Source organism: Pelmatolapia mariae, linkage group LG10_11, assembly GCF_036321145.2.
Source record: "Pelmatolapia mariae isolate MD_Pm_ZW linkage group LG10_11, Pm_UMD_F_2, whole genome shotgun sequence".
NCBI lineage: Eukaryota > Metazoa > Chordata > Actinopteri > Cichliformes > Cichlidae > Pelmatolapia > Pelmatolapia mariae.
In genome coordinates, this window is record NC_086236.1 from 56,949,125 (window position 1) to 56,975,761 (window position 26,637).

The window sequence follows — 26,637 nt, forward strand, 5'->3', positions numbered from 1 at the left end:
TCCTGTCGTGCTCCTCTTTCGTGGATCCCCAGACCAGGATGTCGTCCATGTGGCACACGACTCCCGCGAGGCTGGCTGTCACTTCCGTCACCATCATGTTTTGGAAATGCTCTGGTGCACTGGAAATACCAAATGGCAAACGATTGAAATGGTATCTACCAAATGGCGTAATAAATGTGGTGAGGAGAGCAGATTCTTTGGACAGCGGTATTTGCCAAAAGCCCATGTTAGCATCGAGCTTGGAGAAATACTGCGCACCTGTGAGCATGCCTAGTGTTTGGTCTACAGAGGGGAGGATATATCTTTCACGACACACTGACTCATTTAATGGTGTCACGTCCACACAGATGCGGACATTCTCTTTGTCCTTTTTAGGGGCTACGACCATGCCGCAACACCAGTCTGTGGGCTCTTCCACACGACTGATTACTCCCAACTGTTCCATCCTCTCCAGCTCTGTTTTGACTTTGCCCAGTAGTGGCAGTGGAACACGCCTTGGCACTTTCAGTGAATAAGGTTTAGCGTCGGGCTTCAGCTTAATCGTGTATGGTTTTTGAACAAGCCCGAGCCCATCACATAGTTTCGGGTACGCTTTCTTCACTGTCTCAAGGTCAACATTGTCCATTCGGGCAATTAGTTTCAGTCTCACAGAAGCTGTCCTGCTTAAGAGAGCTACACGCAGATTTCTGACTACATAGATTGTCTCTGTAGTGCTCCTGTCACTGTAGGAAATGTCCTCCTTTGTAGACCCAAGTACGCTCAGTGCTGCACCTCCTGGTCCATACAGTGGCTTTTCAGCTTTTTGCAAATGTTCATTTGGCTGCTTAATGTCTTTGAATGTCTCCTCTGAGATAGCTGTGACATCTGCCCCCGAGTCTAATTTAAATGTCATGCGTTTGCCTCTCACGCAGATGTTAGCAAGCCACGGGTCTTCTCCTGAATCCAGTTCACCTAGGAAAAGTCCATCTGCACTGTCTGCCACCTCATGCACAGTTGTAGACCTACAAACTCTCCTGTAGTGTCCACGTTTCCCACAGTTGTGGCATTCTGCATTTTTGGCTGGGCACTGTGCTGCTGGGTGCATCGGTGCTTTTCCACATTTAGAACATGTTTTATTCTCTTGTTTTGTTATGTGTGGTTTATGTGGCTTGAGCTGCTTTTGGTCTCTGCTTCTGAATTTATTTGGCTGTGATTTTCTGACATGCACGGCATCCATGGCTGTTTTGCCAGTGCTGCTTTCACCTCTTAGGTCAGTTTGCTGTCTTTTTATTTCCTCAGATTACCTCGCCATTGTGATAGCTTTAGCTAGGGTCAAATCTTTGTTGAGCTGCATTCTCTCTGACAGCGATGAATCTTTAAGACCCACAACGAGCCTATCCCTCAAAAGTTCATCGTGAAGTTCACCATATTCACAGTTTTCAGCGAGAGCATATAGAGCTGTTATGAAGGAGTCAACTGTTTCTGCTGGCTGTTGTACTCGCTTATTAAACTTTGCTCTTTCATAGATCACATTCATTCTGGGGACAAAATGTCTATCAAATGCGTTTCTGACTGCATTGTACTGCTGGCGCTGCCCGTCTGTTAGGTCAAGTCCCCTTAGCATGTCGTCAGCCTCGTCTCCCATGCAGTAAACTAATGTGTTCACTTGGTTAGCATCTGTTGAGCTGTTCAGATTACTTGCCATTCTAAAACGCTCGAAACGTCTGATCCACTTCTCCCACTCCTGGGGCTTTGCGAAGTCGAACGGTTCCGGTGGCTTGATGGTGAAAGTAGCCGCTGGTGGAGCTGCCATGACCGGGCCAGGTGTCGCTGCTGCCGCCGGTAGAGCCGCTGCTTGCTCCGTCATGTTTGTCGCTAGCCGATCGCCAAGCTGACTTTCTATTCAGTTTTCTCAGTTCACCGCTTAGAGCGAGTGCACTTCTGACACCATGTTGTGTTGGGCTCTTGAATAAACTCCCGCTCAAGCGATAACGCGGAGAAACAACCATCCATTTTATTCTGGCTTACTCACGTGCCCTTTACATAACCACACATTTCCTGTTTAGTGGGTAAGTACTGCCGCCTAGTGGCGCACGTATGTATATCAATATAGATTACACCACACCGTCCGCGGGAGCGCGCGCAGCCGCTTAAAGCTGCAGCGCCCGTCGGGTGAGAAAGGCGACATCTCACTGATTCTGATCCGCGGGTCCGCGCTGTGTGTTTACGTCCTTGTGCAGAATCCGTGTACCTGCTCTCATTTACTGTCTTAGCTGTTTGGTGGTTGTTGAAATTTTGTGAGGTTTCACCTGAGATTCTGGCGTTTCGGGCAAAATAAATTTATATTAAAAAATCGATTCAGGATTTTAATGAATCGATTTCACGTTATCCAAGCTAGAATCGATTTTAATCGATGAATCGATTATTAAAACCCACCCCTATTTGAAAGCATAAACACGTGTGGAATTGCTGCAGGGTAGTTCCTGACGCAAACAGCGCGTGATAACATAATTTAAATTCCAGCTGAGCACATTCATTGACTTTAATAATTGTATTTATTTTGTAACTTCAGATAAAATGACATTAAATGTGCATGTATACTACATTAAAGTTATTGTAAATGACAAAATGTACTGATATAATTGTCTTCGTATAATTTACTTTAGTTTGATAATAGTGGGGAAACGCCACATTTTGCGTATTTTCTGCGTTGCCAGGTTTGGAGAGTATTCCGTTTCACATCAACACCTCTATTTTTGAAGCTATATAATATTACATTTGTTCAATTTAAGAACTAACTCAATAACGTAGTGCCTTTTAACGTGGAAATGGTTACGAAGTTTTGTTGTTTTGCAGTTTGCTACAAGCCGAGGGAAGTCTCTGGTGGAGAGAGTAGTGAAAGAGCAGGTTTGTTTTGTCAACATGAATGATATTTACTGAGGGCTCTTAATTGCTCTGCTAATACACACTTGTTTGTTTTTAGGAAAGGATTCAAGTAAACAAGATCCTGTCAAATGCCCTGGAGTGGGGTGTGAAAATCCTATATGTAGATGGTATGTTTTGTGTGTGTGTGGCATCTGTTTCATTTGAAGTAAATTTTCTTCTTTGTGTGAAATTAAGTTCATTCTACTTTGACATCTGTGATTTTTCTAAATTTATTTGTGCCAATTCCAGATTTAATAGCATATGTTCATAAGAAAAAAAAGATCATCAAAAGCTCAGTTCCTGCAGCCACTGCGGCCAAATTATGTGTAAGTTGAGAATTTCTAGTGTATACTAGGAAAAATAGTCCAACTTTATATTAAGTTATTTGTTTAGCATTTCTGTCGTTTCTAACAGGACAAAGCTGATTCTGCAGCAAAGCAAGGCCTAGAGAAATGCAAAGGTAGACACCCCCCCCCCCCCCCCCCCCCCCCCCCCCAGACAAATTACTGCGCTCTGCTGGTATATTTTAGTCGACCTTTTCAGGCTGGTATTCTTCTTGCTTTGCTAATAAACAATCTATGTTTTGTATTCCAGGCGGGCAGATTGGTAAACCTTTCATCAAGGTTGAGGATTCAAGTAGGTAAGAAGTCAGTCAGAAGAACCCAGCATCCACCTGCTGTCCTGAAATTGTTCCTGTGATTTTTAAAATGGTTTCCTTCTCTTTTGTCAGGCACTACCGTCCAATCTACCTCACAATGTCAAACATGCCTGAGTTCAACCTGAAAACCACTGCTCCCTGTAGTCCGTTCTGTCCTGAGGAGAAGGACCCTCCTGCAAACAAACAGCGGGGACAAAGGTACGTCCCCTTCCTTTTAAAATAAATCTCTTGCCACTTTAACCCCACCAATTTCATACCGAGTGCTGCTTAAACATTTTAAATATGCTATGGAATGCAGTCAGTTTCCCCATGTGTCTTATGTAAATTGATCAAAAACTAATATCAGGTCATCATGGGCATGAATGTCATGGCAAGTCTGGTATTTTAATCATTTGACCCTTGAAAATTATCAAGGAAATCCTTAAAAGCCTGAAAATACCATGACAATCATGCCCATGATAGGTGTAAGGCTATTCTGATCATAGCTGTGGGTGTGAAAAGTTCTGAACCATGCAATTGTAAATGCTACTGCTGGAGCCGCTCAAAAGGTCTTAAATGCACTCATGAAGAGTTTATCAAAATACTAAACTTTTTTTTTTCATTTGCTAATCCTCTGGGCTACTCTGGAAACAGAGGTGTGAAAGCCTCAGACAGTGAGGAGAGAGCTCATGGACGAAAGAAGAACAGAGAAAAGAAACGAGGCGGCTACTGCGAGTGCTGTATGATCAAATACAACCAGCTCACGATGGTAAGTTTGTAAAACTGTCACACAGCACAGTGCACACACAGTGTTTTTACAATCCTGCTATTTCTAAATGTGAGAACTCCCATTTGAATGATCCCTGGTGAATGATCTGGTATGAGGGGGTATGATTTCGGTTTGGTTAACATCCACGAATTTTCATTTAAACCTGTTTTTGGAAACAAAATGGAGAATCTTTGACTGAAAAACTCTAATGGCAAAATCCATTTTAAATGCTAAACAAGGTGGTTAGCACTGTTGCCTCACAGCAAGACGGTCCTGATTCAATTCCACCATCAGGCCGGGGTCTTTCTGTGTGGAGTTTGCATGTTCTCCCCGTGTTTGTGTGGGTTCTCTCCGGGTACTCCAGATTCCTGACTAAAATGTGTCATCGTTTTCGAAAAGGCTCCAGGTGCGCTGTCCACACTGCGACACAAAAACGGCGTTTTCAAATGTATCTGCTTTGGAGAGCGTTTTCAAAACGCTTCGTTTTCCTTGACCAAAACCACCATCTTAGTGTAGACAGAAGGCCAAAACGGAGAGAAAGATGCGTTATCAAACGAAAACATATTAGTGTGGACATGGCCTTCGTGGGGATAGGTTAATTGGTATCTCTAAATTGCCCATAGATGTGAATGTGAGTGCGAATGATTGTTTGTGCATGTGTGTTAGCCCTGCGACATGTGCCATATTTCTTATATTGCATATATATACAGGACCCACAGCGTATTATCCTTGTTTAATTACACTTATCACTTTGTGATTCCTCCTTCGTGCTTTTTCCTGACTACACTTGGCCCTGTAGGGTGAAGTGTCCCGTTTTAGTCTCAGATTTGAGATGCAGCTGACAGGTAGCCAGCTGACCCTCCACGCTTCATCCTCAAAAGAAACAGGACACCCTCCCCTACAAGCAGTGTGCAGAATAGAGGTGTAGGGCCAAAGTATCATCAATAAAACAATGACTTTGATCACTGGCTGAGCCAAGGCTGCTGACATCACAAAGAACCATATTTGTAGTCTCTTTGAGTTTTTATGCCTTACTTCATGTTAGTGCTGGGCGATATGACGATATATATCGTGTGGACGATAGAAAAGTGTCTATCGCGCCATTTGTCTTCTATCGTTTATATCGTACTAACCCAAATTTTATAAATTATTACATAAAATATATCATTAACCCTTTACAACCGGTCAGAGCAGGCACACTCCGTTTTGCCTAACTATTTTTAAATCCCTGTAGAACTGGAACCACGTAAGGTAGCGCAATAATTGTTTTTGCATATGAAACCGTAGGAGTTGTACTTACATCTTATTCCATTAGCTTGCCCTAGGTCACGGTTTCCTTCCACATATAGCTTTGCAAAAATTGCATAAAAAGCACTTCCAGCAACAAAAACATAATATTCCATTAACACGCTTTGCCGATCCGATCAGCTGTTCATAACACTTCCTACATTGGAATATAAGTCAGCGCAACTATCATTACCTGTCCGAAACCGGAAGTGACGTCATTTTCGCGGAAAATTTATTTTTTACCTTCAAAGCCTATGTTGGTGTTTTTAAAAATCATGTTTGACTTTATGCTTTTCTGTATCCTTTCTGAGATGCTTAGAAGTCAAATTACACTGTTGGAAATAGTTTATTTTGATGCACATGCTGTTTTTTTGCAAATTTGCATTATAATATTTATTTTCATTTTTCCTGTAGTATATTAAAATTAGTGTATCTCAAACATAAAACTATGAAGACACTCAAAATAAATTTCTTGTGGTTGGAAACTATTTTGTGCAACTTTTTTCTATTTACAGTTTTGAGGGATAAGCCTCTTAAATTTCTCTAACTAGAAATATATGTAAAAAACAAAACAAAAACGATTTTCAATTTTTTTGTAGTTTATTGCACTTTTTTTCAATTTATGTAGTTTCTATGGACTTAATGCATACATATTATTAAAATTTGGGCTATAACGGTTGTATTGATGTATAGCAACTTGAAATGCTCCCACAAATGGCACTACAGCATGTAAAATGTAAACATAAGCTCTGGCGGACTTGGTTCTATGGTTGGTCTTAAAGGGTTAAATTACGGTGGCCCCTAGAGACAAAGCACGTACAAACTACAAAACACTTGCAAACTCCAAAGCACTTGCAAAATCCAAAACACTTGCAAACTTCAAAGCACTTGCAAACTCCAAAACACTTGCAAACTCCAAAGCACTTGCAAACTTCAAAACACTTGCAAACTCCAAAACACTTGCAAACTCCAAAGCACTTGCAAACTCCAAAACACTTGCAAACTCCAAAGCACATGCAAACTCCAAAGCACTTGCAAACTCCAAAGCACTTGCAAACCCCAAAACACAACGGAAGTGCTCCAGGACGCTAGGGGCAGTGTTGAGCTTTTATTACCTAGTAACTACACAAGCCACGAAGTACCAATGACCGACGCGCTTCCCAGGTTGCCTAGCAACCATGATACTAACCGCTGGAAACGTGTCATACAACTTTGTTTGACAGAAATGAAAGAGAACATATTTTGTTCATTTGTTTGTTTGTTTCTACAAGAGCTTTGTGTGATTTGATAAGTATCTGAGGCTGAGACCACAGGACAGTAAAACATGATTTTTGGGCTTCATTTCTGTACTGAACAGTCATTTAAGATTAGTTAGTAAATAACAATTTGCTAATGTTGTTCATGAGACTAAATTCATATCACTTTGGTAATGTAAATATTATATGGCCAATATTATAGTTATTATATTAATCATTATTAGTTATTACGGCAGTTAACATGAACTCTGTGTTAAATACTGAGCTTACAGATTCAAGTTGCAGTTATTTATATGTCTTATGACCTTAAATCTTCACTCAAAGACAAGTATCTTTGACAGTGCATATATATATATATATATATATATATATATATATATATATAGATAGATAGATAGATAGATAGATAGATAGATAGATAGATACCCAGATAGCAAGACGACATTGAATCTATGTTGATTTTTCATCCGAACCGTCGTATATGGTCGGGGTTGAAATGCCAATGTTGTAACAACATTGAAATACTGTGGTAAACCGACGGTCTTACTATAGAGACCTAACGATGTTGATTCACCGTTGTTTTTTTGTCATTGATATTTGATCTATTTATAGTCGACCAGGTGACAACAACAACGTCGAGAAAACGTCTATTTATAGTTGACGATCATTCGGCTCTGGTCACCATCAAAAACCATCGATTTGTAGTTGAGCATTAAATTGCATTGCAACTGATCGGGTATAAAGTACCAGAGAAAGTAGATTTATTGTTCATTTGTTATCAATGACTTGGTCTAGTTCACCAGCTTTAAAAAATCGTGTCTACGTGCAATTTATGTATAGTTGACCGGGAAATTAAAGCAGCGATCACTTGGACTATTCCACAGCACCCCTCTCACATTGGTACATCCCTCCAGGTATTCATTGTCTTGTACAGTAGAGCGGGACATTTGATTTACTCTCAGCGGAATTGACCGGAGAAGGCATCAGTTCATGCACTGCACTGGCCTGCACCACGATTAGTATAAGGTAAGAATGAATAATTTTTTTTCCTACTCGTTATTTCCATGTTTGCATTTGAATAACAGTAAAAAACTCGTTAATGTTGTACATTAACAAGTTTTTTACAGTTATTTACGTTGCTCCCACAAAATGTGGGAGCCCGAAATTGTGTCTATACTTCTTACAATCCGGCAACAAATAAATTGCACTGCGAACAAAGTATATCAACAAAGAAAACATTTTCGTTTCATAATTTCTTCGTTATATTCCCTTACAAAGCTAGCTTTAACGCTTCGAGCTTTCCTTTGTTCTTGCCGTCGCCTCGGCGCTTGACCCAGACTTTCGCTCTGTATATAGTTGCTTAGTACTACAAAAAATTCTAAATCTGTGATATATGATTGATAAACGTAAAGTTAACTGTATAAACGTGTTCAATGACTTTGTTACTTTTGATGATTGGAGAGCACTCGCTTCAATTCGCACACGAAAACTTTAGACTCAGTTTGAAAGCTCACGCGGCATGCCCACGTGACTGTACGTTGCACGCTCACCTAACTTTAAGTTGCACGCGTACATGACTTTCCGTTTGTGCCTTGAATAATGAATAAGGCTACGTCCACACGTACCAGCGTATTTTTGAAACCGCTGATTTTTCTATGCGTTTGCACCTTTTGTCCACACGTAATGTATGTCTGGCCGTACATTGTGTTTGTATTTCCAGGCACATTTCACGAAGCAGAACGCAGTCTTCAGAGATATCCACGTGAACGCTGTGATACGTCTGACCTTCAGTCCGAAGAAGAAACCCAGACCAGTCTTAAAAGAAAGCACAAGTAAAACCTTTTTATTCACAAACATATCTTTGATTGTTAAGAATTTATGATCTTGTCTTTTATGCATATCTGTGATGCTTGCATACTGCAATATCACCACATAATATAGTCCAAAAAGTGGAAGTTTGTAAACTTTTTAAAAATGCAAAGCCGTGTACACTTGTGCACTTCAAAAATTCATTGTATACTGTACCTTCTTGCTTCTGTTTCCTGTGTGTGTTGTTAGAAATCAAACTAACTTTAGGAAACAATATGCCAAAAGCATATTTACAATTACTTAAGACCGTTTTTAATTTCTTTTCTTTAGACCAAATCCCCTGTACACATATACGGACTCAGAGGATGAGCAGCCTACAAAAAAACGGTTTCCCCAGGCCCCTCGAGTGAAAATACCAGGTAATAAAATACTGTCTAGTGTCTGTGTACATATCTGTGTCTGACACAAGGAAACTTTTTTGACAAGTTGTCTGTATTCTTAAATACTTAAAAAATTATCTTTTTCTAAACAGCCCTCATCACTCCGCAGTCTGCCCCCCAGCCCACTGATAGCAACCATCATAATGCCCCACCCAGCTCCCGGCACCTTTCGCCACTCCGGCACAAACCGACACAAACCGACACAGCTTTGCGATCTCCCCAGCATGCAGAGTCTGATGTCTTCCCTATAGATGGTATGCTTTTAAAAAAGCTTTAAAGCTGCATCACAATGTCATTGTACTCTTATCTTCAAAACACCAGTTTATACTCCTGAATGTCTTCTTGTTGTGATTTTTTTTTTCTGTAGATTCCAGAGACTCTGTGAGGCCACTATTGCAAGGCAAGTTTGAAAATCTTGGAATTTCACAGTTTACATGGTATAACAAATATATGTGACAGGCAAAAACTAGTAAACACTTTTAGCAGTTACAAGAACTAACAAATGAATATCCAACAAAAGGGAATAGAAATACATTGTACTGCCAATACTTTGGTTTATTCTTTGTATGACTTGAAAATCAGGCTTTAGGGAAAACCAAATGACATGTTTCTATCATCAATTACATGAAGTAAACACACAAGCACTTGCATACACATTTAAGACATGAGACTCGCTAATTCCATCTCTTAAAATGTGTCTATAGGTGAGACGCTTTGCGTTGATTGGTGCTGCTGGACCACACTGGAGGTGCGAATCCGCCGTGTAATGGTTTATGCCATTACAAAGGAGCTGGCCTCTGTACTCAACTGGGCAGGGAAAAAATACCAAGGACCAGACAAAGCAAAAAAGGGCATTTAAAGAGACAGCGCTGTGCAGATGCATATTTGGTAAGTTTTAACATTTATTGTAGTTTTATGAGCCTAAAGTGAACAATAAAGGGATCAATTGATGTGCTGGGTGCATTTCACATTTCCTATGTCTGTTTTTTGCTATATTACTTTGTCTTTCTTAATAACAAGACTTTCATGTCCGGTTAATCTGGAGATGGAGTCTTTGGTCTTCGGCTTGTTTTGTCCTCGGGTTGTACACTTTGTACAGCCCGAGGACCCCATGTTTTCTTTTTTTTAAAGGATACACGGCACACCATGCTAAGACATATCACATTTTCAGCTTATAGCTCTTTGGGAATCAAATGCGGCAGTTTGCTGATTTCCGCCTGGTGACTTTCATGTTTATTAGCCTAGGAGTTTACATACTTTCTCCCTGCTGAAGGCAATTAACAAGAGCTTATTCATGTGCTCTAATTCCCTTTTTTTGTCTTTGTTTTTTTGTGTGTGTGTGTCTATTTTTGTCCTAGATGGCCTGGCGCAGCAGGTAGGGGCGAACTCTATGTCTGAGTTGGTCTTTGCTCAAGCAGTCCAGAAATGGCTCAGATATGCTCCAGATCGTACGGGTGGCACGCAGGACGCATATCATGCATCCCCATCCCGGAGTAAATAATAAAAAGTGACGTGAAACATAGAAATGTAAATAGGAAACTTTGTCTTTTAATAAAGTATTTTGCAAATGATACATGTCTATTGACCTTTTTTGTTTTTTGTTTTTTCAATAAAAAGCAACTGTGCGAAAGAGGTGGAAAATCAACACCATAGCTCAACAGTGTTTCAATATCAGAATCTGACATTGTTTCAATGTCAACAGTGTTAGAAAATATAACATCGAATCAATGTCAGGTTTCAACATTGATTCAACATCAAAACCTGACGTTGTTTCAACATTAAAAATGGGTGCAAGAGTGACGTTGGGTCAACGTCAGATCTCAACGTTGGTTCAATGACATCGCCTGATATTGACTCAACATTGTTTCAATGTTTCCTTGCTATCTGGGTAGATAGATAGATAGGTGTATCATATATAAGAGACAAATGTTGTTCCTTCAGTATGTTGGCATTACTAAATTTGGCTCATTGCTTACATATATTTATAAAAAGAAAATGTACGAGCTGTGATAACTGTTTCTGATAAAATGAAGAGTAGACTGATATATTAAATATTCCTTTATTGGGTGAGAAAATCAGACCATGTCATAACTGCTTTAAGTCATACAGAATAGATATCAGAGCCTTAAACAGGCTGACTTCTGCTAAATGGGTCAAACTGGGCAGAAAGTGTACAAACACATAACATCCTTATAGAATATGATGTAACACTATAGATCAACTTACCTCAGAATATATAAAGCATATAAACAATTACAGCAATATGATGCAACAAACACAGCAGTGCTACTAATCCAAAATACTCAAAGCTTCATAGAACTGAAACAAACATTTATTTTTAGGTCCATTCTGCTGCTGATACATACTTTAGGTTTCTGAACATTAAACTTGTTGCTGCCTTTCATAGTGTGTAACCTGAAGGCCCTGAGTACTTTCTCCCACACTGAAAACACTGGAATGATAACATTATTTGAAGGTTACCTAATAAGATTGATTCAGGACAGACATTAGTTATGTTAAACTTTTCTAGCAGTCCTTCACAAACAGGGAACAGTCTGTCTATTCTCTCCATCTGTCAGCTGCTGCTGGCTCTTCCTCCTCCTCTTCCTCACACACGGCTGAGTTTGTCCTGGTGGATCATCAGGGGTGCAAAGCCTCACAGATGATGTGCAGCAGTGGGTCCCTCAGTCTGTCCTCACTCTGGACACTTGCAGTTGTCACACAAGGAAATCAAATGTGTGATAAGCTGCAGGATTCAAACACAAGTGTAACTTATAAATACATGTTCATACTTTTATTCCACAATCAGAGAGAAAGAAACAGAGAGAGAGTGCAGGACAGACAGACAGGTGACAGTCTCAGGTGTATACACTGCTACAAAACAACACAGAGAAGGAAGATTTAGCGTTTGTGTTATTACGAGTGCTAAACAAGAGGAGTTCCCAGATGGTCCAGTGGACACATGTGTGACTCCTGTGATTAAAGCATCTTTCTTTCAGCTTAACGAGTGAACCGTCAGCTCGTTCAAACACACGTTAAAGTCCGTTTGGCTCGACACCACCAAACAGAGGCAACAATAAAACATAGCTAACATTAACAGTGCAGTGAATCCTGCTTGTGCCGTCATATTCAGGACTGCAAACCGAGCAGCATCACTGACTTTCAGCTTGTTGTGTTTGTGGATATATGACTGACTTTAATTATCCATGAAATCATCACTCTGTAAGACTAAGGTCGACCATTGAACGGCGAATATTTTTAAGTAAAGGCTTTAAAACCAAGCTAATGTCACATAACTTTCCCGACATGTGTCCAACAGTAATGTTTTAATGTTCTTCATTATAAAAACATTTGCGCATAAATTAGTGACATAATATTCAGTACTTACTTCCGAAAGTTTACTCTTCAGCCGCTCTGCTTCCGCCGTTTTTTCGGCAAAATTATCCACACCACCGCCGCGCTATGAAATCTGGGGTATGTTGGGCCATGAAGGCCACACCGACCCATCCTTAAAATTCAGGGAAATTAAGGACGCATTTGAGGGCCGCATTTGGAGAAGCCTTTAAATTGGGACAGCCTTCGTCGTGTCGCTGTGACGTAATCGGCCTTAAAGTGCGGCCTACAGCCCAAATCCGGTCATTGGTACTTCGTGGCTTGTGTAGTTACTATGTAACAAAAGCTCAACACTGCCCCTAGCGTCCTGGAGCACTTCCGTTGTGTTTTGGATTTTGCAAGTGCTTTGGAGTTTGCAAGTGTTTTGAAGTTTGCAAGTGCTTTGGAGTTTGCAAGTGTTTTGGAGTTTGCAAGTGCTTTGGAGTTTGCAAGTGTTTTGGAGTTTGCAAGTGTTTTGGAGTTTGCAAGTGTTTTGGAGTTTGCAAGTGCTTTGGAGTTTGCAAGTGCTTTGGAGTTTGCAAGTGTTTTGGAGTTTGCAAGTGTTTTGGAGTTTGTACGTGCTTTGTCTCTAGGGGCCACCGTATTAAATAGCCTGTGGCAAATGTATTAGTGTTGTCTTCTCACTATACATACTCTGAACTTTATGCAAGAGAAAATAAAGTATAAAAAAATGATATTTTTCGCAAAGAAACTCTCGCTTTTGGTTTTGCGACATGGTGCTGCTTTAAGTGCACCCGGATTTGCGACATGCTTTACGGTAACTCAAAACAAAGACTGCACCCTCTCCACTCGCTGTTTACAGACTGCATACTTTCCAGATGACCACAGGTCAGGTGGTATATCGTGATATATATCGTTATCGTGATATAAAAGAATTCATATCGTGATAAATATTTTTTCCATATCGCCCAGCACTACTTCATGTGGTCGTGTGATATTGTTGCCAGGTTTTGACAGGCATCTTCTGGGGCTGTATCTTATTGCCAAGGAGGAGGGACGTCCAATCCCAGAATTATTTATGGATCCCCTTTATGCAAAGAGGTACGGCAGCCAGCACTGATTTATCGCGTGAAAGCAGTAAATTAAATTTCTGCTCTACTAGTTTATAATATAAGATCTATTGGAAATAATTTAATTAATATTAAATCCCAGAATGTTACAGTGCAGTATCTAGAAATCTGCTTCTCCATAGTAGCTGCTGCAGAGCTTCTCAGATGCCCGAACCACCTCAGCTGGCGCCTTTCGATGTGGAGGAGCAGCGGCTCTACTCTGAGCCCTTCCCGGATGGCCGAACTTCTCACCCTATCTCTAAGGGAGAGGCCAGTCTCCCTTCGGAGGAAGCTCATTTCCGCCGCTTGTATCCACGATCTCGTTCTTTCGGTCACTACCCACAGCTCGTGGCCATAGGTGAGGGTAGGGATGTAGATCCTGACACTAGTATTATTCCACATTTTAAGATAAAATGTTAACCGCTAAGTGGCTAACAACTCCTAACTTTAGTTGTCACTCTGTAAAAGCTCTTTTCCAGTAATCGTAGGAAAACTGAACTGAAGCTGAGTAAAGTTAAACACTACTGAATTGTAACACTGTGTAGGGAAGCTCGTTTCTAAAGCTTTTCCAGAGTTAATTCAACATTTCTACTTCACTCTAAAAGAACCTGAAATTTGTACTGATGGATGCTTCTACTGACTATTGTTTGTACAAATATTTGATCGTCTTGTCAAAACAGTACCTACAGATAAAGGAAATGCACTTGAATACCACAAGAGGACGTGAATGTACCCCATCACATGAAGTGCACACACTGAGCTAATTTAAACTCATTAAAAGAGAGAAGTAGGCACGACTCGTGTAAGTTTGTTAAAGCCAAGGTTTGACTTCCAGTTTCTCCAGGTACCAATTCCTTCTACACACTATGCAACTTTGTTTTTATTTTCATGTCCAAATGTTGGTGACGGTGTTTACTTTGGGTTTCAAAGAGTGGCTGACATAAAAATCTGTTGAAACACTTTCTACATTTGGAGCCTCACACCAACGTGATTATTGCTTTGATAAGGTGAAATTTCACTGTGATTGTACCACTTTGAGGGAAGCTGCAGTCAAGTTTTTAGTCAAATTTTCTGAGAATAAAGTTCGAAGATGTCCACACTTGCTTTCTTAACCTTTATTTGAATACAAAACATTAACAGTTACAAAGCAGCACATCCTCTAAAAAATAGAAACAAAATTACATTTGAAGTGAATTCCACAGAAACTTTGCAAATGAAAATTAACATTTGTGCAGCATTTCCCAGGCTTTAACTGCTCAGGCACTTTGGTCCTCCAACTCAATCCAAGACGCTGAACTGAGTCATAACTTACAGTATAAATATTAAAGATTTTACCCAAAACTATTCCAGACAGTGATGATCCCATCGTCAGAGGCATAAAACCACAGTGCATAGACAAACGAACAAAGAGGACTGGTCATTGCATTTACTTGTTTAGCCCGTTTAAAAAGAAAAAAAGAAAAGAAAAAAAGAATGCAGCCATTTTTAATTCCAGTGTTTTCCCTACAAGTAAAAATATCTACCTCAAATGTCACTTTTCCGGTATCCGGTGCCATTATGGCAGGTACGTACGTTCTTTTAGAGCAGAGCTACAGATTAAAACTGCCCAAGGCGAAGCGGTCAAAAGTCTGGCTGTACTTCACAGCAAAAGATGCAAACTCAGCAGCCTGCAACAAGTGCTTTAAGGTGATACTGTGCAAAGGAGGTAAAACCTCGAATCTGATGAAACACCTGGCGATGCATAGCGTTTTTTTAAAAGCCGAGAAAAATGCACTGTATTCGATAGCTTGCTGCGAGACCTCACACCGAGCACATCTACTGCGGGTGTGGTGCCTGTTATCGGACCCGGAGTTAGCAACATCCCCCAAGAACCCGAAGAGTAGAGTCCTGGCCCCTAGCCCTGCCAGTGTAGCAGAAATGATGATGGATGATGATGGCAGCAGCAGCCATTCTTCTCTGCGTGAGCAGCTTAATGTTGTTCGTGTGTAATTTACGTTGAGTAGGCTAACCACGTTATTAAATTAATGCACGTAAGGTGAACTAGCAAACACGGTCGTAGTTACATGCGGCTGTCTTCTTGTTTGATGGCAGATACTCCCTTCACCCTGGCCAAAAAGGCTAAAATGACCAAAGAAAAAGTTTTTCCATTCTTTAAGCACTGGTTCGAGCACCGTTTAAGCACTGGCACCGTTTCAAAAGTACCGGTTTGGCACTGCAATACCAGTGCCAAACCGGTACTTTTGCAGGGGGGGCGCAGTATGAAAAGGGGAAAAAAGAAATGCTTGGACACTGCTATGCTAGCACGGGGCGCCCACAGAAACGCAAAGGGGGGGCATTTTTCTTGTTAAACAAAGGGGGGCCTAGCAAAAAAAGCTTGGGAACCACTGATCTAAGGCACCAGTGTTTAATCCAGAACTCTCAAGATTATGGACACTACGGGTTATTTGTCACCGTGTCCCATCTGTCTGTTGACAAGCATGTGGTAGACCCCCTTCTTTGCCAGCAGCTGCTGATGCGTCCCCTGCTCCACCACGACTCCTCCCTGGAATACAGCAATGCGGTCTGCGTTCTGGATGGTGGACAGACGGTGGGCCACGACGATGCACGTCCTGCCCTTGCTGGCCTGGTCCAGAGCCTCCTGCACCACCTACAGAGAGAGCATGGCCTTATAAGAGCTCCTACAATGAATGTTTTCAGCACTAAAGATGGTTTCAATTTAAACCAGAACTGTCATCTTTATCAACATGGCTACTTTCCTGTATTCCTCCCATCCTCAAGTTTAATGTGAACTCTCTCAGCCCAACATTTCCCCCCCAGTCTGAGTTCCCATTTTCTTGTGTGTGGATTTTAGCTGCAGCAGTCGTTTGTATGAGCTGGTGACTTTACTCACCATTTACTTAATCTCCCTGACAAGCATTACAGGTGAAAATGGAAAGATGTGCTCACCTTCTCGCTCTCAGTGTCCAGTGCAGAAGTGGCCTCATCCAGCAGCAGCAGTTTGGGGTTGCGGAGGATGGCTCGGGCTATGGCTATTCGCTGCTTCTGACCACCTGACAGCTGCGTCCCCTTATCACCTGCCTGCGTGTCATATTTCTGCTCATGGGGAAAAAAACAAAACAAAAAAAAAAACAATGAGAGGGCATAGTTGTGTTACTATAGATGGTAAAAACAATACAAAGCATGGACCCAATCACTCCTCACAGCTGACATATTTCTTAAAGTGTACTTTGAGGTTTAATAATAATTGCTACATTTATTGCCAAGTTATTAAAATGCTGGCAGGAAATCATTTTCACATGTACAATAACACATTCAACTTCAGCTGCCCTCCTGCATGATTACCATTCAAATTTGTTGACTGATTATAAGGCTTAATGATACAAGCCCTCCAGTAATCAGTACAGATTCCTCTGGTGTCTTGAATGGGAGAGGAGGTAAACCACTTCACTGGGATTGTCGGGTGGTCACTGTCCTCAGTGTTACATTGATTTTATGCCCATGACAACTAATGTGCCCCCTTCTGCTATTACCCCTTAATGTCGCAGCTGCTGTTTCATTCAGCACCCTCAGAGTGACTTGACTGCTCGCTGGAAGGCCTGCCCTCACACCCCCACTCTCTGTAGAAGCCTAGTTGTAGATTTAGCAATAAACCCTTTATTGCTAAATCTATGAGTTATTGTAGTTGAGCAGAAACAGAAAGGCTTACAAAAGGATGGAGCTGTAATTCAATGCCAAATAACAACAGTTGCCTCAAAGCTCTTTATACTGTAAGGTAAAGACCCTAAAATAATGCAACACGAGGCTGAAAGAATTACTCAAAGATGACTCGATACTGACGGCAACCACAACAGTTTGTAGTGCTTTTTGATTAGTGCTTTATACTTTTAAACTAATGTTTGAAGATTTTAAATTGGTGGCAAGATCCCAGAACCCTCATAAGCCACAGACCAGCATCTAGTCTACAGTTCATCAGCAAAATGCTTTGAAACCACCACATTACTATCAAGTTTCAGTCTGCCTCCTGATCAGAGCCCTTTAAAGTCTCAGCACTGACCAGTTAACTGCTTGTCAAATACAAGCAGCAAATTCAACATTTTAAAGGACGTAAAAAGCAAAAGAAATGCCATCTGAGTGATCTGGACGACGAGCCTTAAACACTGTATCGAAGAAATTTCGGAAGTTTCAAAGTTAAATTGATCTTCATTTGTTTCTAATGTGAAACCATCACATCAAAAACCAGCAGTACTGAGAGAGCATAAAACAACAAAAACAAACTTGAAGTGTATAGTTAGCTCTCTAGGCAATAAATCATCAATTAAGGATTTCTTGTAGTCATTTATTATCTTATCTGCAGCAGTGTTGCCTCTTACGGTTACATTTTTTAATCTTCTTTAGATGTTTATCATCATTTCATCATCATGTGATATGATAAAAATCTCTGCAGTAGGTGACACTCATAGGGATCATTTTATAGCAGCCATCAAGTGTCAATGTGCACAGCCTGAATCAGAAACGGCATAAAGTTGGGACTCATTCTAAGGCTTTAGGTTTTGAGGGCAACACAAAGACATCCTGGCTGTACTAAACTTCCCTCACAGTAAAACCCTGTGGTAGCTGGGCAGAGGAAGCTCTAGGCAGATTTGTGAAGCATTAAAAACAAAGCTGGACATCAAATTCCACTTTTGGTTAGATTCAGTGTTTCAGCCTCCTTTCTTTCTGTAATCCTGACTCTGCTTTTTTTGACCACCTCTTTATCCACCCAGTCTGTTTTACTGACACTGGATTTGACCCTTATCTTTACATGGAATGCTCTATAAAACAGTAATGACATTACCAGTGGCAAACCCTCTATGAAGTTGTGAATGTTGGCTGCTTTGGCCGCTGCCTCTATCTCGTCCATGCTGACTTTGCGGCTGTTGTCTCCATAGGCAATGTTTTCAGCCAAAGAGCAGTCGAACAGCACGGGCTCCTGGGAGACGATGCCTATCTGGGACCTCAACCAGTGAATGTTCAGGTTTTTGACATCAGATTTGTCCAACACCTGAAGGAGAGAGTAGCACAAATGAGCTCAGGCAGTGGTGCATGCTTGTGTCTTTTTTGCCACCTGGACCGAGCATTCATTTGATATTTGCAACATCTATTTAATCACCAAGCTCTGAAGGAAATGTCTGATTTGTTAATGGCTAAAAGCTTGTTTAGCTGAAGAACGTGCCACTTCTTACTTAAAGTTAACTCTGATCATTGGTTTTACATCAATTCTGAATCGATGCAGAAATTCAGTTAATGAGTTATTTTACCAGAGATTTTTTTTTTTTTTTAAAGTGACAAAACACAAACGTACTAGAAAACCTGCAATGGTGCACATGATGTTCAAAAACGCCATGTGACAACAGCACACGAGACAACAGGCACAGTATTCATTTCCCTTCCAACCAGATAAATGTTTATGCAGTAATCCAGATGAGATCACCAGTTACATGGACTTCATAACAGCAGAGTACTGGAAAGCACTGGCCAGCTAATCATTACCCAACTGTCAGTAGGTGAAGAGGCATCAGTGTGAGGCAGTGCACAGAGCGTGGGCGTGCAGTTGTTTTCTCACCACTTTCCCATCCAGTGGGTCATAGAACCTCTCCAGCAGCTGGATGGTGGTGCTCTTCCCACAGCCGCTGCTTTCCACCAAGGCCAGAGTCTCTCCCTTCTTCACACTCAGATTCAGCCCTTGCAGGATGGGTACATCAGGACGTGAAGGATAATTAAACTTGACCCTCTCAAAGGTCACATTACCATCAAATTGGTCCTGGAAGAAGAGAAATAGTTAGATATGTGGTAAAATATCACTTTTCTAAAGCCGTGTTTGGTGCGCAGAGCTTTGCGTCATGTACCGGACAGTCTCCGTCCTTTGACAGATTATCAATGGCAGGCTCCTTGTTTAACAGCATCATGATGTGGGCAGCAGACAGTTTGGCCTTCGCGTAGTTTGGAGCGAAGGAGTTGACTTGACCGACGGCCACGGCACCAAACAGAACGGCTGAAATCACACTGTGAGAGGAAAGTTAAACACATTAGCTTCGCTGTCAGTGGGGTGTGAAACAGGATTACATAAGGCTAAGCTAAGGCTAAGCTAACAAACTGATAAAAGATTATCAGTTTGTAATTACTGATAATCTTAAAGATGAGTTTGCGTTGTTCGGCCCCGCCGATAATGATGAACCGACTGACGAGTTTATGCCTACAACAGCTGTAGTCAGAAGTTTGCATTTACTCATTGTGGGCATGAATTTAATGGTAATTTTGTGGCCTTTAATGTTGCGTCACCACTTTGCCAAGAACTGGAAGAAGACCCAAACCATTAGTCTGAGATGAGAGGGAGCTGGTTAAGGTGTTCAAGAACAACCCAGGAACCACAAAGTCTGAAGCCTGCCATGAACTGGAAACTGCTGTAACACCAGAATCACTGTCCACAGTTAGATCTGTTTTACATCACTATTGACTGAGAGGGTGCCAAAGCCTGTGCTCAAATGTCAGTATCTTTGAGCTCGACTGAAAATGGCAGACGCCCATGTGGACAAGCAAATGTCTCCTGGAGAAAAGTTTTCTGGTCAGACGAGAGAAGATTGAGCCGTTTACCCACCACGACAAAACTTTGAAAGCCTCAACTTTACGCTTCCAAACCCAAAAACAATATATTAGCACTGAACCAGTGTGGTGGTGGTACCATCACGCTCCAGGGCTGTTCTGCCAGTGACAATATTAATATTGGAATAATGAATAAGAAGCAGAACCACCTCCACATTCAACTCCATCTCAAAATCAACAACTATATGGTTGAGCAGGGCAATAATGCCAAACACACATTAAAACTGGTTTAGAATGGATAAAGCAGGCTAACATTAAGTTTATGACACGACTGTCCCAAAGCACAAACCCTCAGTCCTATTGAAAACTTGGATTATCTTTGCTTTCCCGGCACAGACCTGAATTTAAGCAAACTAAAATGGGCTCTACCAATCCTGCCAAGGAGTGATTAAATGATGCCAGAGGCTCGTTTATGGTTACCAAAGGGGTCGGGCTGAAGTGCAACTTTCTAAGGCACATTTAACCAAACATTAGTGGGGTTGTTTGTATATATTGGAGTATGTGTGGATCCAAAATTCCCTTTACTACAGTAATGCTGCACAATCATTCCATCCCAGGGAGTGGGAAAAAGCTCAGAGACATTATCTCATTATAGACTGTTTTGTGGATCTGTTGCACCAACAAATGTACAAAAGTCATTTTCAACAGCACTGAAACATTTACAACCCCCCCCCCCCCCCCCCCCAAGAAATCAGAAAGGGGGCATGTGCCTAAAATTTCCTATAACCTAGTATCCAAACTGATATTTTCAAGATGCTGGCGCTTCGTCTTCCTAACTTCAAAGCAGGGCAGCCTCAGTTGGGTGTATAGTGTTCATTAAGAGCTAAAGAGTTAATATTTTCTTCTTTTATGGACTCTGAGGCTTCGGTTTGCCATGAACTTTGGACTTCCCAGTTTATGCAACACAATATAAATGAAAGCAGTGGCTCCTCCCAGCAAAAGAGTGATGTATCACCACAAGTATCTATCAGAGTGTACATTTGAAAGCCACCCCAACCCCCCCCCACGCTGAGGCTCTTCATGTGCTCCTGACTAAGGTAATGATTAACAGCCACATGAAAAGGTTCTGTCCATCAGAAATGCTTTGTTTGGATGTTACCCGCCATGCAAAACTGTCAGGTCTGCCTGTTAATCTCCTCATCAAGATACAAGCCAATGTTTCAGTTCACTCACAGGAAGACACCTTCGACATCCATCCTTCCAGCTATAACGAGCCAAGCACCAAAACGGAAACAGGCCGCATAAGCGAAATAGATCATCGCCTGGGAAAAGGAGAAGGTGAGGCCGTAGATGTGTGCCATTTTCTTTGAGTTTCTGTAAAAACATGAGAAAGGTGGCATCAGAACTTAAAGAGCGTATGTTGGAGTCAAATTGTTAAATGTTATCATTGTGTTACTTAAATTTGTAAGTCTTAGTTCAAGCAGCATGATCAAAGACATTCCTTTGTCTCTGACCACCTCTCCAACCAGTTTGTTAGTGAGGGAGGCTGTAGTGTTTTATTATAGGCACATCCTATCTGAAGGTTCTGTTTTCTTGTTTAGTAAGCTTCCTGCTTTTATGACCCTTTTGGTGAGCAGGAGGTCACACAAACACCCCCCCAAACACAAACACAAAAACGAATAGTTATGTCTATAACTTCTGTTCCCTGAAGGAGAGGAACGAGGTACAACACATAAGTATGGGATATCACGCCCTCGTGTGTCCTGGCTGAAGAAACCTTTATTCACGCCTTTAAGGCAGATGACGTGTGATGACACGCGCACGGCCCCGCCTGCACATATAGCCGCTGTCATCACAGTCATCCCTCAGTTCGATAGCCGCTCTTCACCGAGCCAAACTGCTCAGTGGGGCCACCTTGTGTTGTACCTCGTTCCTCTCCTTCAGGGAACAGAAGTTATAGACATAACTATTCGTTCCCTTTCAGTCGATTCACTCGGTACAACACATAAGTATGGGACATATATACACGCCCCGCAGAGCAGCCACCGAACCGGAATCGGGCCACCACTTCCTTAGTGAGTGGTAGACCCAGCAGAAAGGACAGTATGAGCCACCGAAGGGGCTGTAACGTCCAACCGATAAAACTGCACAAAAGTGTGCGGTAATGCCCAACTAGCTGCCGCACAAATATCAGCTACAGGCACCCCTTTAAAAAGAGCCCATGAGGTTGCCATCCCCCTGGTGGAATGAGCCCTCACCCCGTGGGGCAAAGCAAGACCTCTGGTGCTGTATACCAGTGAGATAGCTTCTATAATCCAGTGGGACAGCCTCTGTTTGGACAGAGATCTACCTCTATTTGGATTGGCGAAGCAGACAAACAGCTGGTCACATTCTGAGTGCGCTCAATGTAGGTGCGTAGCACACGCACTGGACAAAGAGAATGCATCCTCCTCTGCTCCTCAGATGCAAAAGGAGGGGAGCAAAAGCTCAGCAACTCAAACTCCATTGAGCTATAAGATGCAGGCATGATCTTGGGAAAATAGGCAGCATTTGGACGCAATACGACCTTGTGGCCATCAGGAGAAAACTGTGTACAGGCGGGATGCACAGACAGCGCATGAAGGTCACCCACTCGCTTTGCCGAAGCCAAAGCGAGAAGTAATGCAGTCTTATATGAAAGAAATTTCATATCCACAGACTCAATAGGTTCAAACGGGGGGCTACAAAGGGCCTCCAGCACCAAAGACAAGTCCCAAGCAGGGACACTGGACTTAAGCACGGGTCTCAGCCGGCGAACTCCTTTCAGAAAACGTATGGCGAGGGGATGTGCACCTGGTGTCACCCCGTCAAAGCCAATATGACAAGCAGATATAGCTGCTAAATAAACCTTAATTGTCGAAAATGAAAGGCCCTTATCCAGCAGCTCCTGCAGGAATGTCAAAACATCCACAATAGAGCACTGAAATGGGAGAGTGTGGCGGTTCTGGCACCATTGCTCGAAGGCTCGCCATTTGTAAACGTACAAGCCTCTAGTAGATGAGGCCCTAGCGCTCTGAATTGTCGCTATCACACTAGGTGGCAAACCCTTAGCAATCAAGTTTAGCCTCTCAGCAGGTAAGCATGAAGGCGCCACAGATCTGGGTGCAGATGAAACACTTCTCCTCCCGCCTGAGAGAGGAGATCCCTGCGGAGAGGAAGCTGCCAAGAACTCGCTGCTAGCAGGCTGATTATTAAAGGGTGTAACATCCATTCTCTCACCAGAGGACCCCCCCTGGAGAGAAGGTCCGGCCCCAGGTTCAGGTGGCCCGGGACATGGGTGGCTCTCAGAGACAGAAAATGAACACTGCACCATAACAGCAGAGAGCGAGACATATGGGCTCAAAATGTGGTCATAAATATTTTGTACTTGTAAATCAGTTTTGTATGTGTAAAAAGAATTTGTGTGTGCGTAAAAAAGATTTGTATGCGTAAAAAAGATTTGTGTGTGCGTAAAAAAGATTTGTGTGTGCGTAAAAAAGATTTGTGTGTGCGTAAAAAAGATTTGTGTGTGCGTAAAAAAGATTTGTGTGTGTGTAACAAAAGATTTGTGTGTGGACTTAGCCAAAAAACCCCTGCAAGTTACAAGTACGGATTTTGACCCTATTTTTCTTCCTTTCATTTGATTGGTCAATGTCATGTCAATCACAAATGTAACAATCCAATCAGAGAACAGATGGGTTTGGCTGTCGGAGGGGCACTTTTTTTGAACTGCAGGTCTTTGAAGGGAATAAATGCCCTTTTACATGCCAACCCAGCGTTTTCCTTCATCACCAGGAAGGAAAACAGTCTGTGGTCGTCTGAGTTTGGTGATGTTTGTGTCACAGGTCTATGTGCTTAATACAGGGACTTCCACAGCCTTTTCAACAGCGCTGCGGACCGCGGGGGGGCAGTGTTTTGGAAATGACAGTCTCCATTACAAAGCTTTCTTCGTTATGAATTAGCATACAGGTTTTTATTGAACATTTGAAGAACTAGCAAAAAAACCCGAAACTCTTGTAGAGGACATAAAGTCAGAGATAGAAACGACAAGGAGCAGGTGCATCTAGTACAGGTAGAGCTGCTGCAAAAACCCACAGAGCCCAGCAGCCAGCGCAACAAATTCTGGATCCTTTGCTTTTAGTTAGCATTAGCAGCACATCCTGTGTCCGATGTGAAAGGGCTTTTATGCTGCGCACTGTGACTCACAGCAATGGTCCCGGGTCAGCCCTGACTTTGTGTTAATCTAATCCTAAAGTAATAATGGTATTTCTAACCACTGACATACCACAACTTTATCCTTTCAACAGCTACTGAAAGTTAGCGGACCTAGCTGCTATCGGATATTTATATAGAGATCCTCCAGCTTCAAACTGTATTACCCTTCAAGGACCTGCAGTTCAAAAAAGTGCCCCTCCGACAGGCAAACCCATCTGTTCTCTGATTGGATTGTTACATTTGTGATTGACATGACATTGACCAATCAGATGAAAGGTAGAAAAACAGGGTCAAAATCCGTACTTGTAACTTGCAGGGGTTTTTTGGCTAAGTCCACACACAAATCTTTTTTACGCACACACAAATCTTTTTTACACATACAAATCTTTTTTACGCACACACAAATTCTTTTTACACATACAAAACTGATTTACAAGTACAAAATATTTATGACCACATTTTGAGCCCATAGAGACAGCCTCAACAGGGGAAGAGAGCGTGTTCCTCCCTGCCTGTTTATGTAAGACACCACTGTTGAATTGTCCGTCCTGACTAAGACATGCTGGCCCTCCAGGACTGGACGGAAATGCTTTAGAGCTAAGAACACTGCTAACAGCTCTAAGTGGTTGATGTGCAGCTGGGGCTGAGCTGCGGACCAGATCCCTCTCACTGATGCACCCTTGCACAGCGCTCCCCACCCTCTTAGGGAAGCATCTGTGGACACCACCATGCGAAACAACACCCTCCCAATCCGAGAGCCCTGATGCAGCAGCCTGGGCTCCCTCCAAGGACGGAGAGCTAGCATGCAAGACGCGGTTAGCGGCAGCCTCCTCCGGGGATGACGCGATGCACACAGGCGGTGAGAGAGAGTCCAGCGTTGAAACGCTCTCATTTTTAACAGTCCAAGTGGCACTACGGCGATCATAGATGCCATCATGCCCAACAAGCGTAATATCGTCTGGAAACGCAGTCTGCGTCCCAGCTGAAACTGAGCGAGGCAGCGATGAAACGCGGCCACTCTGTGATCCGACAAACTTGCGCGGCTGGAAAGCGAGCATATTTCCAAACTGAGGAAAGAAATCTGCTGACTCGGGATTAGCGAGCTCTTTTGAAAGTTCACAGAGAACCCCAGTGTCTGAAAGTGTGACAGCTGTGTCTCCGCCTGCTCTCTGGAACAAGCTACGAGAGCCCAGTCGTCTAGGTAGGCTAAGATGTGGATGCCTCTCTCTCTGAGGGGCGCTAGCGCTTCCTCGGCACATTTCGTAAAGGTGCGAGGAGCAAGCGACAGCCCGAACGGCAGCACTAGGTATTCGTAGGCTACGCCCTCGAATGCAAACCTCAGAAACTGCCTGTGTTTCGGGTGTATAGCCACATGAAAATAAGCATCTGTTAGATCGATTGTCGCAAACCAATCTCCCGGGCCGACTGCATTCAAGAGCTGTCTGAGTGTTAGCATCTTGAACCTGTACGTACGTAGATACGTGTTCAAGACTCGCAGGTCGAGGATGGGACGAAGCCCTCCCCCTCTTTTCGGAACAACAAAATAACGGCTGTACCAACCTTTGTTTGTCTCCGAAGCGGGGACCACTCGTATTGCTCTTTTCTGCAATAGCGCCTTTATTTCCTCTCTGAGTATCATGGCCGCCTCGGTGTTGACAGTCGTGTTTATGACTCCTTGGAAACGAGGCGGCTTGACCCGGAACTGCAACCGGTAACCCATGGCAATGGTTCGCAGCACCCACGGAGAGGGGGGCGCAAGCGCGCCACTGAGGGAAGTGAGCAGCCAGCCAGCTTACCTGCAGCACCGTAGGCGGGGCGTTGTCACCCCCCAGTGTGTCTGCAGGGAACTGCATCACCTGCCTGACCTGGCTCATTCTGCCCGCAGGCTGAGCATTTGTGATTGTTTGAGAATAAACAACACTCTTTATTGATTGTAACATGGGAACATGTACATTCACACAGTTTGTTGGAGGCACCTTTTCTGGGGCACAACAATGAAAAACAGCGGGAACACTCGATGTGGTCACCTGAACATTTAACACACCTGAACAGGGAGTTACCTGAGGCATTTTGTGTGCAGGGGTTTTGTGCTTGGGAGACAGTGTTAGGAAAGTGCAGCGCCTTCTGGGGCTGACAACCTGAACAGAACTTAAGCGGCACCTCTTGTGCGGCAACAGAGGGGTAAAAGCAGCGTCTCCCTGCTGCTGGACCCCTTCTCCACTCGAAACCACAGCTAGGAGGGCTGAGGCTTCTTCCTCCTGGGCGTCGGGTCCCGCTGGGG

The 26,637-nt window shown here is 42.7% G+C and overlaps 1 protein-coding gene and 3 long non-coding RNA genes across 4 annotated transcripts in view; 3 read left to right on the top strand and 1 right to left on the bottom strand.

The window, feature by feature from the left end:
- The first annotated feature begins 2,980 nt into the window (after positions 1-2,980).
- Positions 2,981-3,653, top strand: LOC134635915 (uncharacterized). The gene is made up of 5 exons (XR_010094990.1): positions 2,981-3,032; positions 3,154-3,230; positions 3,319-3,364; positions 3,499-3,544; positions 3,635-3,653. It is a non-coding gene; the product is annotated as an uncharacterized LOC134635915 (long non-coding RNA).
- Positions 3,654-8,398: 4,745 nt separating this feature from the next.
- Positions 8,399-9,297, top strand: LOC134637646 (uncharacterized). The gene is made up of 3 exons (XR_010095150.1): positions 8,399-8,685; positions 8,993-9,081; positions 9,195-9,297. It is a non-coding gene; the product is annotated as an uncharacterized LOC134637646 (long non-coding RNA).
- On the top strand, positions 9,294-10,566 carry LOC135933667 (uncharacterized). Its single transcript, XR_010573877.1, has 4 exons — positions 9,294-9,356; positions 9,470-9,502; positions 9,807-9,990; positions 10,461-10,566. It is a non-coding gene; the product is annotated as an uncharacterized LOC135933667 (long non-coding RNA).
- A 5,234-nt stretch (positions 10,567-15,800) lies between these two features.
- The window catches only part of LOC134636742 (ATP-dependent translocase ABCB1-like), a 31,463-nt gene continuing 20,626 nt past the window's right edge, over positions 15,801-26,637 (bottom strand). The window contains exons 22-27 of the mRNA XM_063486866.1: positions 21,357-21,497; positions 19,430-19,586; positions 19,147-19,344; positions 18,379-18,585; positions 16,491-16,637; positions 15,801-16,191 (exon numbers count right to left, since the gene is read on the bottom strand). Coding sequence (XP_063342936.1) covers positions 15,985-16,191; positions 16,491-16,637; positions 18,379-18,585; positions 19,147-19,344; positions 19,430-19,586; positions 21,357-21,497 — 1,057 coding nt within the window. The 3' untranslated portion in view covers positions 15,801-15,984. The remainder of the gene's footprint in view (positions 16,192-16,490; positions 16,638-18,378; positions 18,586-19,146; positions 19,345-19,429; positions 19,587-21,356; positions 21,498-26,637) is intronic.